At 33.4% G+C, this 13,069-nt stretch overlaps 1 protein-coding gene across 1 annotated transcript; it reads right to left on the bottom strand.

The window, feature by feature from the left end:
• Nucleotides 1–8,491: 8,491 nt before the first annotated feature.
• On the bottom strand, nt 8,492–12,163 carry LOC111801929 (protein indeterminate-domain 5, chloroplastic-like). The gene is made up of 4 exons (XM_023686170.1): nt 11,752–12,163; nt 11,268–11,664; nt 9,403–10,786; nt 8,492–8,897 (listed from the first exon to the last, which is right to left on the bottom strand). The coding sequence occupies exons 1-3, from the start codon at nt 11,915–11,917 to the stop codon at nt 9,445–9,447; spliced, it is 1,905 nt and encodes a 634-aa protein (XP_023541938.1). The 5' UTR covers nt 11,918–12,163; the 3' UTR covers nt 8,492–8,897; nt 9,403–9,444.
• Between the last annotated feature and the right edge of the window lie 906 nt (nt 12,164–13,069).

Raw genomic sequence — 13,069 nt, 5'->3', positions numbered from 1 at the left:
CCCTTTTGACCTCCAAATCATCCTTCGTCATACTTTGTACATACCTCACATTTTCCAACATAATCGATTTTCCCTCAACCAACATAGTCTCTTTCATTTTCTTCTCAATCTTCCCTTCATCCTTCACAAAAACCCTAACCTAAACCTATCGACCTTCTGCAAAGATTTACCTTTGGAATCTGGGCGCCGCACTGGCCTCTTCGCCAACCAAGTCGTTGCCTCCCTTCTCACCAAAATTGGCTCCTTCGCCCACTGCAGCAACTCTTCCGGCTTCAACATTGCCTTTGTCCCTTGCTCTAGGTTTCCCCTTCTACGTCTTGGGTTAGACATATTCTCGCTAGAGCCAAGGCAGCATCGTAGCTAAGCAAAGATCCCTTTTCATGGGTTAGACATATTCTCGTCGAAGCCAAGGCAACATCGCTGCTGAGCGATGATCCCTCTATAGTTTTCGATGGGCAAGAAAATGTTTATCTACGCCTCCTCTAAACCAGGTTGTTGACATTTTCAGAAAAGTGTTTCTCAACCTCTATTTGAAATTTTCAGATCCAAGCTTCACGTTTGTTCAAATCTGACGCTTAGCTTGCGGGGGTGTTAAAGGATATTTAGTACTAAATTATTCTTTACCATATATATCATATTTGATATTTTATTAAAGACAAATATTTTATCATAGGTAGCTTTCCATTTATTGTTCTTTCCATTTATTACTATTTCATGTCCTTTAATTTATTTGATTATAAATAGAGAACTTTGACATGGCGGTGGTTTTAGCAAATATTCTCACTCTTAATTCTCCTCTTGTAATAAATTTTGAACAAACATATTTGTTAATTATTTATTTATTTTTAAATATGGTGTACTTTAATTTTTAAATTGCACAAAATTTTCTCTTATTTTTAGTGTTCAGTCGACGCCATAGACCATGCTTGGGAGCCTAAAAAATTGCATTGTAACAAGACCTTTCAGGGAATCAAAATAAAACCATGAGAGTTTATGCTCAAAGTGGACAATATCATACAATTTTGGAGATATGTGAAGGATTGATGTTCGTAGTAGATGGTATCAGAGTGGGAGCTTTTCTAGTAGGATGTGGTTTATAGACAAACCAAGGCAGAACCTGATGGACATGTCATGCTCGAGTAAGGGAGGAATACATTAAGGAACCAAGACCACATTGAAACATGGATCGTCATGTGGATTAGCGGGAAGGATTTATGAAAATACATTAAAAAAATTTGCTTTTAAAATAAGAACATATAAATTTATATTATACAAAATATAAGTTTGAGTTAAAAGAAAAAAAAAAGAAAAAAGGAGGTGTACAAAATACATCATTGGAATAAAATAGACAAAAAAAAAATGGAAAAGACCTCGAACCTAGACTATCTCTATGGTCGCTTTCTCCATACTAGACCTCGAACCTAAACTATCTCTATGGTCGCTTGCTCCATACCTCACCCATCCTCGACTAACATCAGATTACTAGAGTAGCAATAAAAAAATTAGGTTCAGTATAAAATATTCAGTAAATAGAGTAAATAGCCTACTTATAGGCTCTTGATGGTTGCCATGGAAACAGCTAAGGTATCACACTCTTAACATGATCACAATCATATGGTTAATTTCTGAGAACCTAAGTGTTGAGTCATTGATCAATCTATGTGTATGCCCTTCCATATGGTCTCTTGTCCCTCTCCGGACAGGTCATGGTAATCCATCAAGAATAAATAAAGATCTTGAGGTAAGAATTTCAAATTTTAATCTCGATTTTTCCTTAGATTTGTGAGATTCTATACGAGTTAGTCTAAAATATTAATATATTGTTGTAAGGAAATTTTACACACTTTTCATGAAGTAACCTCGAGCCGAAATACACCGAAAGTCGAAGCTCCAATTACTCCTCAAGAAACGTAAGAACCAAGTTTCTTGCCAGTTTTGAATGCAAATATTTCCTTCTAAGTTGCTGGATATGTATGAAATTAATTTTTGTTGATAGTTGGTTTTAAACTCTACGACTTTAGTGAATGAACCAAATTGATTCGAGATACATTGAAAAAATAAAAATCAAAAGAAAATACGAAAACAAAAATTTGAATAAGTTTTTGGAAAATCTTCTGAAAAATATATAGAAATTCAAATACAAGTATATTCAAAGGGACATGCACGTAGCTAAGGAAATGTCACGTGTCGGATGATCAGTTGGGAAAAAATTCCCTTAGATAGTTAGAATATACATTATTAGAACTCTAGAACTCTAGAAGGGCAATTTGGATAAGAATGTTATGCATGTCATGGATAATTACGGATGAGAAGTTATGATGCATGCCGATTTTTAATGCTTTCCACTGTGATAGAATGGAGGAAGCGATATTTTGATATATGCTCCAGGTGATTAATGGACGTTATCTCCCTATTGAGTTTATATGTGATTAGATTATGTTTTTGTACTTGAGTGATAAGTAGGAAGATATCCCTAATATGAATGCATGAATGTTCTATGTTAAGATTAGGGGGCTAAGGCTAGAATGGTTTTACATGACCTAGGTCAATACATTTTCAGTAGACCAAGCACTTTAGGATCGTGAGTGGTGATTAGAGGTTTAGATTTGAGTGCCCCAAAAGTTAGATTAGCCCCCAAGGAGTTAGTTCTAAACATACTGAAAATGTGAGAAGATGACTAAATCGCTTAGGCGCCTCTAAGAATCTAGTAAACCTCCACGAGTCTAAGGATGATTAAAAAAAGCTTATTAGACTTAATAGCAGTGCGATCGATATAAAAACTTTGAGGTACTTGAGTTACTATTGAGTGTAGGAACAAGTTAAGGTTGGTTTCACGATTTCATAATCCGGTCTTCAGAAGGGACTTCTATGGAGTATAGAAAAAGGTCGAAAGTTAATGATTTTGTAAACTTGGGAAGAGACTTGAATGTGAGGTAATAAGCTTGAGAAGTTAATAACTTAGAGCAATTATAGGATAATGTCAAGTAGTTATTCACTTAAATAAGTTTAGAAAATTGGTTAATGTTTTCTCCACTCTAAATACTCCTAAGATGTATTCTCTATTCACAACGACAACAAAGAGAATTGAAAAGTATAAATGCTTAATGTTCTTCTATTCAAAAGATCTCTCCCTCTAGTTGTTCTTTCTACTTTAGCTGTTTTTTCGACATATTTTGATCGTGGGCTACATCCAACATTTGATATCAGAGTTAGGATGTCGAAATAAATTTTGTCACCATACAACGTCACCAGAGGAGATGTGGCAACGATAAGTTGTGGAAAGGAGGAGAGTGTAACGCTCCAGTACCTGTTAATCATGAAGAATAACTATGTAAGATGGTTGATAAAGATGTGTGTTAATTTACAGGCACAGTGTGTATGAGACGCCATCGAGCATGGTGACGACGTTGAGGAGTGTAAGGACAAGATGACTCTTGTCCCTATCTACCAAGCAGTCTCGAAGGACGTTCTTCTCATGTTGGGAGAGAAGGACTCAGTAAAAGAAGCGTGGGAGACGCTGCAAACAATACATGTGGGTGTCGAACGTTTCAAGGAAGCAAAGGTGTAGACCTTGCAGAGTGAGTTTGAGGCTATCCGCATGAAGTACGGTGATTCAATAGATGACTTTTTCATGAATTTGACGATGATCGTCAACGACATCCGTTTGTTAGGCAATAAGGTGGAGGAGATTTTCGTTGTTAAGAAGTTCCTTCAAGCTATTCTCCCGAGATTCATGCAAATTGTTACCTTCATCGAGCAATTTGATGACCTCAAGAACATATCAGTTGAGGAGGTCATTGGTAGTCTTAATGTTCATGAAGAGAGACTTCGTGGCTACGAAGACAAAGATGAGGAGAAATACCTCTTACCCACATATGAGGGGTAGCTCACACGAACAAAAAAAATTATGTAGTTGACTCTTATTTTTCAGGTATGACTGAATGTGACAACCATAAAGAGGAAAACAGAGGTCGTGGACGTGGTGGTGGATGTGACAATACCTCACAAATCCATGACAATGTCAACCCCTATAAGGACAAGAGTATGATCAAGTGTTACTCTTGTGGAAAATACGGACATTATACGGCAGAGTGCCACAACAAGGAGCGCGATGAGGAGGTAAATCTCATGTTCACGAATGATGAAGAACCCATATTGAAGTTGGCCGAGAAAATGCGCAACCTGTTTTTGTTGGCTGAGAAAATGCCCAACTTGTAGTTGTCTCTATGCTTCCACTAGTAGAGACATTGGAAACTCTAACATAGTGGTGACAGGTACCTTTTCTATTTTTGGGCATCTTGCCCTAGGTTTATTTGATTCAGGGTTTACACATTCATTTATATATGTGTCATTTGTTAGTCAGGCAGGGTCTAATTTAGAACCCTTCTTACCAATGTTATCCGTTAGTACCCCAGCAATGGTACACTTAGTTGGTAGACAAGTAGTAATAGCAGGATAAACCATAGATGTAAACCTGAAAGTTGTTAGTATGACCAATTTTGATGTTATACTAGAATGTGTGTGTGAGTGAGCTATGTATTGATAAGTCCCACCATATTGCATTCGTTTGCATTTTTTGAACCCAATAGTGAGATTACTTACCGAGTATTTCTTAAAATACTCAAACACGTGTTACTCTTATTTTCCAGGTAAAGGTACCGTACTCATGTACGAATGAAGGTCATAAAACCAAAGTTAGGGTAGTCGCATTCATGTCTATTTGGTAGCCCTTAGATTAAATCACAACTTGTTTTATTTCCTTTAAATTCTCGTCATATATGTCCCGCCTCTTTATTCTAACAACAACGTTATTTTAAAGTTTTTTTTTTTTTTTTTATGTAAATTTTAAGTCCACGACACCTTTTATAAAATATTTTAAATGAATGTTTTCAACATGCATTAGTCATACCATGCATGCCATGACAACTTCATTCTTAATAGAAAAATAGAATCGTTACATTTTGTATCGAATATATCTCACAATTTTTAATTTTGTGTCTAATGGATTCTTAACTTATTGACCGTTCTCAAACTTCATAAATTTACTCACACAAAATCAAAAAAAGTTAGACTTTAGTCGATTACAATTTAATTTTTATATCTAATAAATCAATTAAATCTTCAATTTTTCAAATATGTCAATATAAGATAGATGATTAAAAGTTTATAGACGTATTAACCATTTTTTAAAACTCATGCTTTTTAAATTCAGATAGTTATCGGACATAAAACATTAAAAACTTTTGAAAGTTTAAGGATAAAATAGACACCAAAAGAACACAAACTCTTAATAATTTAACGAAAAATAAATAATATGCCATGAATAGGAAAATTAGATTGAATTATAAAGTTTTTAAAATTAGATAATACAATAAACAAAAATAAAAATTACCTTAAATGAAATAAGTGTAAAAGGAAAAAGAATTAGCACAACAAATATGGAGGGAGAGAATATTAATAAAGGATATTATGGTAAGAAAAATCTTCCAAATATGAAACTATTAATATTTTAATTAAAAAAACAAAAGAATTATAAAAAAGAATCTTTATTTTTCAAAAGAAAAATCATTATTAAACAAGTGGGTCAATAATAAATAAATAAATAAATAAATAAATAAATAAATAACAAAATTAGTAAAGAGTTGAAGAAACAAAATTCGAAGTAGGTTTATTAATTTCCCAAAAAATGAAAAATTTCCAAAAAAATCATAAAAAAAGAAAATAATAAATCATACGTAACACTAAAATAAAATAAAATAAAATAAAATAAAATAAAAAATGAAAAATACATACATGTCCATATCCAAATATATTAACATATAAAAAATAATAAATAAATAAATAAATAAAGGACGATGGGGGCAGTGCATGAGAATCTTCACGTGGATACTAAATTCCAACAGCAAAGACAAAGCCTCTTAACATTATTAAATTAATTCCATAATTATTTATTTGGCCAATTGCCAAATAAATAAATAAATAATTAATTAATTATATATATATATATTTATTATTTAAAAAAAAATAAAAAAAATTGGAGAGGGTAGACAACCTAATACCTAACCCTCATACTCGTCTGACTGCAAAATATACTGAAATGCAGAGACAATTATTATTATTATTATTATTATTATTATTATTATTTAAAAAATAAAAAAATAAAAATAAAAAAAGGAAAAAGGTTATTTTGTTACCAAATATTCTATATTCTTACTGTATTTTTTGTTTGGTTATAATTTATTGGTGATTAAACATATGGTGGACAGAAATGAGCGTTACTACGAATATATGATATTATATTTTTATTATATGATATTTATATTTATATTATATGAGGAAAGGAATTGATTATTGGGAAATGCATTTTTGTAAATATTCTCATGTCTCTGACTTCTTCTTTCCCATGCATGCATTTATGGTAAACACATTCATTAATCTTTTTTTTTTTTTTTTTTTTTTTTTTTTTTTTTTTTTTTTTTTTTTTTTTTTTTTTTTNTTTTTTTTTTTTTTTTACTTGGAATTCTGTAATTAAGGATGCCTTTACAGCCAATTTTGTTTTCAATTAATTATATTTTCTTTTTTATTTATTTAATATATGCATGATTTATTTTCTTAAATAATTGAAATTAATTTCCATCGAAATTACAAATTTGTCCATGGAAATACCAAGCATATGATAAATTGTAATTTTTTACAATTAAAAAGTAAAAAAAAAAATGACATGTAATAGAATTGGAACAGTAAAAAAGAAGAAAGTGAAATTTGTTGTAGGGTAAAAGTGAAAGAATAAGAACAGTTACACTGCATGCATGTGTAAGCGTTTCAAATAGAATATAGTGAAATGGGCGCACTTCATGGAATATATATATTAATGAAAAAACTGCATATTTGGTAGCTTCATGATGTATAGAAGAGTTTTGAAATATTATAAATGATATTGTAATTGCACAAAGATTAAATTTTGAATATTACCCGTCTCAAACATTTTGGAGTTCGAAATGTGAATTTAAAAGTTGAATCGAGATCACGTTTGAATAAGAGCGATTTGGATAGAATGACTAAGAACTTGAAGGAAATGAAAGTTATTACCTGATGCGTATTACTTTTTCGATTGCTCAATTGTTGAAACTTCGTAGTTAAACGTGTTTTACTTGAAACAATTCTATATTGGATGAGCTTTCGAGAAATTTCTTAGGATACATGTGAGTGATGATAAAATATCTCGGAATAGTTCATGTTGGTATGTGGGAATAGTCTTCAATGTTAAGAAGTGAGACGTAGGTAACGTGATCATATCGTAGGAGATGTTGGGAAATGCTGAAACTATTAGGTATTAAATCAAGATTCTGAATCCTAATATGAATCGTGGGTATGGGTCGTTACAGTTTTCAGAAGTACTTATTTACTAAATTACAGAATTCTAATCTTCTGTGTTCATGTCGCAAGGATGCAAGAGTATGCCGAGGCTATTAAGTATTAAATAAAGATTCTGAATCGTGGGTATGGGTCGTTACAGCTTTCTTGGGTGCTTCTTTACTAAATTACAAAATTCTAATCCCCTTTGACTATGTCGCGAGGGGAATATTGAAGCTATTAGATATTAAATCTAGACACCGAATCCTAATCTGAATCGTGGGTATGGGTCGTTACAGTTTTCTTGGATACTTCTTTGATAAATTATTGAATCCTAATTCCTTATCATCATATCGTAGGGGATGCAGGAGAATGTCGAAGCTATTAAGTATTAAATCAAGATTCTGAATCATGGTTATGGGTCGTTATAGCTTTTTAGATGCTTCTTTACTAAATTACAAAATTCTAATCCCCTGTGACCATGTCGCGAGGGATGCAGGTGAATATTGAAGCTATTAGATATGAAATCTAGACTCTGAATCCTAATCTAAATTGTGGGCATGGTCGTTACAGTTTTCTTGAGTACTGTACTAAATTACAGCATTCTAATACCCTGTGATCATATCACAGGGGATGCAGGAGCATGTCGAGACTATTACGTATCGAATCAAGATTCCGAATCATGGGGATGGATCGATATATCTTTCTTGAGTGCTTCTTTACTAAATAACAAAATTCTAATCCCCTCCAACCATGTCAAGGATGCAGGGGAGTGTTAACCTATTAGACATTAAATCCAGATTCCAAATCCTAAATTTGAATCGTGGATATGGGTCGTTACAGTTTTCTATGGTACTTCTTTACTACATTACACAATTCTAATCTATTATGACAAGGTCATAGGGGATGCACAGGAACATTGAGACTATTAAGTGTTGAATCAAGATTCTGAATCCTAATAAAAGAATTTCAAAACCTACGTTTCAAAACATTCTCGTCGATTAATTTAAACATACATATGACATACCCACAACCTATTAACCTCTAAACATATAATTATCATTCAAACATCAAAATTCCCTTATCTTCATAACAAAAACAACAATAATTAACAAACATAAGAAAGAACAAACAAATATATCACCAAATTTAAACTTAGATCTCCACCTCAACTCATAATACAGGCATGCTTCAAAATCGAAATCCAAACCCTCCTTCCCTAAACATATCATAACAAAATTAACACCACCATAATTCAACATAAACAACCAATGAACGAACACTCGAATTTTTCTTTTCTACATTCAACTAAAAGAAACCGATCGAGTTCGCAAATGTCTATGAAGCTATATAACGAGAGGAGATTTTAGCCTAGCCTAGCTAAATTGACCAAAAATTCATTATCAAAAAAAAAAAAAAAAAAAANAAAAAAAAAAAAAAAAAAAAAAAAAAAAAAAAAAAAAAAAAAAACTACCTGATATTTGTGGAGATCACTGAACTTAAGCAGCTTGGTAGCTTGGAGAGATTTGTTGCATTTATAATATCTGATAAGCATATTATAAGCATATTATAAGCATATTAATTATAATATATGATAAAGTAACAAAATATAATTATATTATAAGGTTTTAATGCATATATTTTTTTTATAATAAAGTATGAAAGAATGGAAGAAATGGAACTCGTGACTCTCTGTGTGTTGTGCAGTATAAAGACGTAACGACATAAAGAGAACAAAAACGACAACGAATGAAACAAAAAACCCTAAATGTACTGCATGCTCTTCACTGTCTTCATGCAACATAACGTGCCAGACGGAATAAAAACCCTTTTTATTTTATTTTATTTTATTTATTTTAATTAAATATAATAAAAATAATAAAATAAATCCAAATCCAAATCCCCACGACTGCAAGGCAGTAACAGTAAATTAGTAATTTTTTTTTTATTTTAAAAAAATGACACAATTACCAAAGCCCTCCACGTTACTTTTGCAGTTAAATAAAAATAATAATTAATAATTTAAATTTTTTATTTTCATGTACGTACCTGTTTCTGTCTGTACTTTGTTCTTCTTCTTCTTCTTCTTCTTCACTGGTAGTTTCCATTTCCTCCACCACCAAATGCTTGGCTTGATGCAGCTGAATTGCTCTCATTTCCCTCCATAACGATCCCTTGCGGCGGTTGTTTATGTTCTCGTTGCGAATAACCGCCGCCACCGCCGCCTCCTCCTCCTCCTCCTCCTCCTCCGCTACTCATACTTCTTACAATTTGTCCAACGCCTAGGAAGTCTCTTGTTAATCTATCTGTTCCTCCCATGCTAACTGAGCTTAGATTCTGTTGTAATTTCGGATCTTCCAATGTTTCCATGTTGTTTGGTCTATTGTTTCCGCCGTCGAATGTACCGAATGAGCTCATCCCGCCACCGAAGAGCCCACCGGTTGAGTTTCCGGTGGTGAATGAGTTCATTAGATCTTGAAGATTGCTCTCATTTTCACCGAATACTCCGCCGTAGCTCGGTGGGAAAAGCGTCCTATCGGATGCTTTCCCACCTGAAGTTGACGAGCTTCCAAATGATCTTAGCAATGTCGCTGTTGTGTTGCTACTTGACGTTGTTGAGCCTAATTGAGCTGCCTTTTGGAGAAGCGCCGTTGCTGACATGTGTGGAATTGCTCCGCTCGTACCGCTACCACCGACTCCCGTCGTGTTGCTATAGAGAGACGGGACTGCACCTGAATTCATTTGATCACCCATCATTGAGAAAATGTTTGATGCACCACCACCTTCATTGTTGCCATTGTTCGTGCCATTGAATTGATTAAGCAAAGACGATTGAAGATTGTTGTTGTTGCTGTTGCTGTTGTTGTTGCTATTACTCGTATTATTACTGTTGGTGTTGTTGTTGTTGTTCATATTCGTCGTACTATCACCCGTCGGGTTCGAAATGAACCCCAAATTGAAGAGATTTGAGGAAGGGTTGTTACTATTACTCGTATGACTTTGCATATCAGAAAATTGCATTAATCCATGAAACGCCTTGTTTCCAAACAACCCTTGTTGAGATTGACTTCCATGATCCTCATGGAAGCTATTCTGGCTAGTTTGATCATTCAAGAAGAACGCCGCAGCCGCAGCCGAAGACGGCATTGCCTGTTGCGGTGGTGGTCGAAACGACGAACCGATAGACGGAGGAAGAAGATGATTGAACTGCCCGGTTCGTCCTCCACCGCCAAGACGGAGGACGTCCGATTGGGTTATATTGGGAATATCTTGAAGAGATGACATTTGAGGAACTTGTGATAATGTCAACCCCACATTGCTATTACCTCCATATAAATGGCCTCCCATTGCTGACCCTAAATTTGTAGGATGTCTTGCACTTTCTTGTGCCAATGCATCACAAAACGCTCTATGTGTAATAAAACTATCCCGTCTGCAACGAACAATCAAACCAAAACACAAAATTTAGCGTATAATCCAAATCAAAACACGAAATTTAGCAAGTAGAAAGAAATTCGTGTCGTTTTATAAGATTGGATGAAAAGTTGAAAATTTCGTGGGTCCATTTAAAAGGGTTCACGGATTGATAAGAACACACATGAAATAATTGAAAAAAAACACAAGAATTTGAAGAATTACTTCCTATAATTGCATTAAAAAAATGGAATTTGAAGAACTGAGTGTCCAATAAATGCAAAAAGGGAGAAAGAACAAAGATTTTTTTTTTTTAAAAAAAAAAAAAAAGAGAGAGAAGAAAAGGGAATAATAATTTAATTTAATTTAATAAAAAAAAAACACATGGAAACAAGAAACAAAAAAACATGAAATTCCTGAAATCAACGTGGTCTCTGTTCTTGAGAGAGAGAAATTTTTGAAAAAAAAAAAAAGAAAAAAAAAAAGAAAAAATGAAGAACCTGGAGAAAAGAGTGCCACAATCGCAGCGATACTCGCGAGTACCACAGGTCTTGGAATGGGCCTTCCAATCAGACTGAACGGCATAGCGTTTAGAGCACTTATCGCACTTCCATTTCTTCTCCCCATGCTTTCTGGAGTAATGTTTTTTGATACCTGTTAAGTCACCAAGAGCTCTTGATGGGTCGTGATGGACGCATGTGGGTTCTGGGCATAAATACACCTTCCTTTTTGGCTCTTTATTGCTTTTTTGCTTTAACTTCCAAGGCAAATTGTGTCCTCTTCTATGAAGTTGTAGATTTTGCTCTCTTTGAAACCCTTTGTTGCATACTTCACATATGAATCTATTGGTTGCCATTAGTGTCTTTGGACTCAAAGCAATCACCTCCGCATCTGGATCTAAAACAAAAAAAACCAAAAGCAAAACCATAAGCGCTCTCGCTCCAATTTAATCTCTGGGTAATCAATAAAATTTTAGACACTTACTCGGTGTTCCTGGTTGGTTCCTCTTTTTCTTCGGTGGCGCCACACCCGAAGAATTAGATTGCTGTTGTTGTTGTTGCTGCTGTTGTTGCTGTTGCTGCTGTTGTTGTCTCATCTGGGCTTCATCCCGAGATCCGAAAAGTGGAACGGATGAAGAAGAAGCCGCCATGAAAAAGGGTTAAAAGGGTTTGATTTGGAGAATAATAAGAATCAAAATAGGGTTTTCATAAGCAAAAGGGTTTGGATTTGGAGATGGAAATGGAAGAAGAAGATGAAGAAGAAGAGAAAGATAGAGGAATCAACTTCATCTATGAACACATTAGATGCCCTTTTTAGTTTCTCTCTCTCTTCCTCTCTCTCTCTCTCTCTCTATCTAAACTTTCTCTCTCTAAACAATTTTGTGAATTTATTAAAATGGAAAAATATGGTTTGGAGTAAGTAAGTAAGTGATGTTTTCATTTGGTGTCATGCACACACACAAGCACATATACAAATTTTAAATAAATAAATAAATAAAAATAAATAAATAAATAAATAAATAAATAAAGGAATTATTATTATTATTTTAGGGTTCTGATTTTTATTCCCTTAGTGATTCAGATTTTAACTCTAAAATTTAGGCTGCCATGAATAAAAGTACAAACTGGAAATTAATTGAGGAGAGAGAAAGGAGGAGAGAGAAAGAGGGGGGGGGGTACAGGTCGGTGGACCCAATCCACAGCCACAAAACGACACCGTATGGTGCGTGAGGGCAGCCTGAACATCTTTCTCTCTCTTCCCTTCTCTCTTATATTTCGTATCTTGTTACTCACTTCCAGACAACCTTTCTTCGTCACACTGCCTTTGTGGGCCTTATTGCTCTACACGGAATTAAAATTAATTAATTCAAAATAAATAAATAATAATTTTAACCCATAAAATAATTATAATTATAAATTTTATTATTAAATAAAAAAAATTTTAATTCGTCTGTTAATTTTTTTTTTTTAAAAAAAAAACGCCTCGAGTATATCAAAAGTTTATTAAATACAAAATTGAAAGTTTAAACGCGATTAGAATTGGTTTCTTTTTCTTTTTTCTTTTATGGTAAGTTTTTCACCTTCCTTAAAATATACATCAATTTTATAAACAAAATCAGAGTTTTTTTTTTTTTTTTTTTTTTTTAATAATTTTACATTTAACACCCGGGTTTGCTATCTCAATTTACTTGCCACGGTAGCTTTTGTAACATCATAGCTCTAAGGGTATTTTCGTCATTTCACTCTACAAGTCGAGTTGAGTCGGATTTAAATCTTTCTTCATTATTATATCACGGGAGTTT

The sequence above is a fragment of the Cucurbita pepo genome, chromosome LG09, assembly GCF_002806865.2.
Source record: "Cucurbita pepo subsp. pepo cultivar mu-cu-16 chromosome LG09, ASM280686v2, whole genome shotgun sequence".
Lineage (NCBI taxonomy): Eukaryota > Viridiplantae > Streptophyta > Magnoliopsida > Cucurbitales > Cucurbitaceae > Cucurbita > Cucurbita pepo.
Note: the sequence above shows the minus strand (reverse complement) of the source record. Positions and strands in the feature narration are given on the sequence as shown.

Bases quoted from the DNA above. Each gene is read 5' to 3' on its own strand.
- LOC111801929 (XM_023686170.1), bottom strand. From the start codon at position 11,917: ATGGCGGCTTCTTCTTCATCCGTTCCACTTTTCGGATCTCGGGATGAA. The intron at 11,665-11,751 runs GTAAGTGTCTAA...TTTTTGTTTTAG, and splicing joins GAACCAACCAGGAACACCGA to ATCCAGATGCGGAGGTGATT. The intron at 10,787-11,267 runs GTTCTTCATTTT...TGTTCGTTGCAG, and splicing joins TGTGGCACTCTTTTCTCCAG to ACGGGATAGTTTTATTACAC.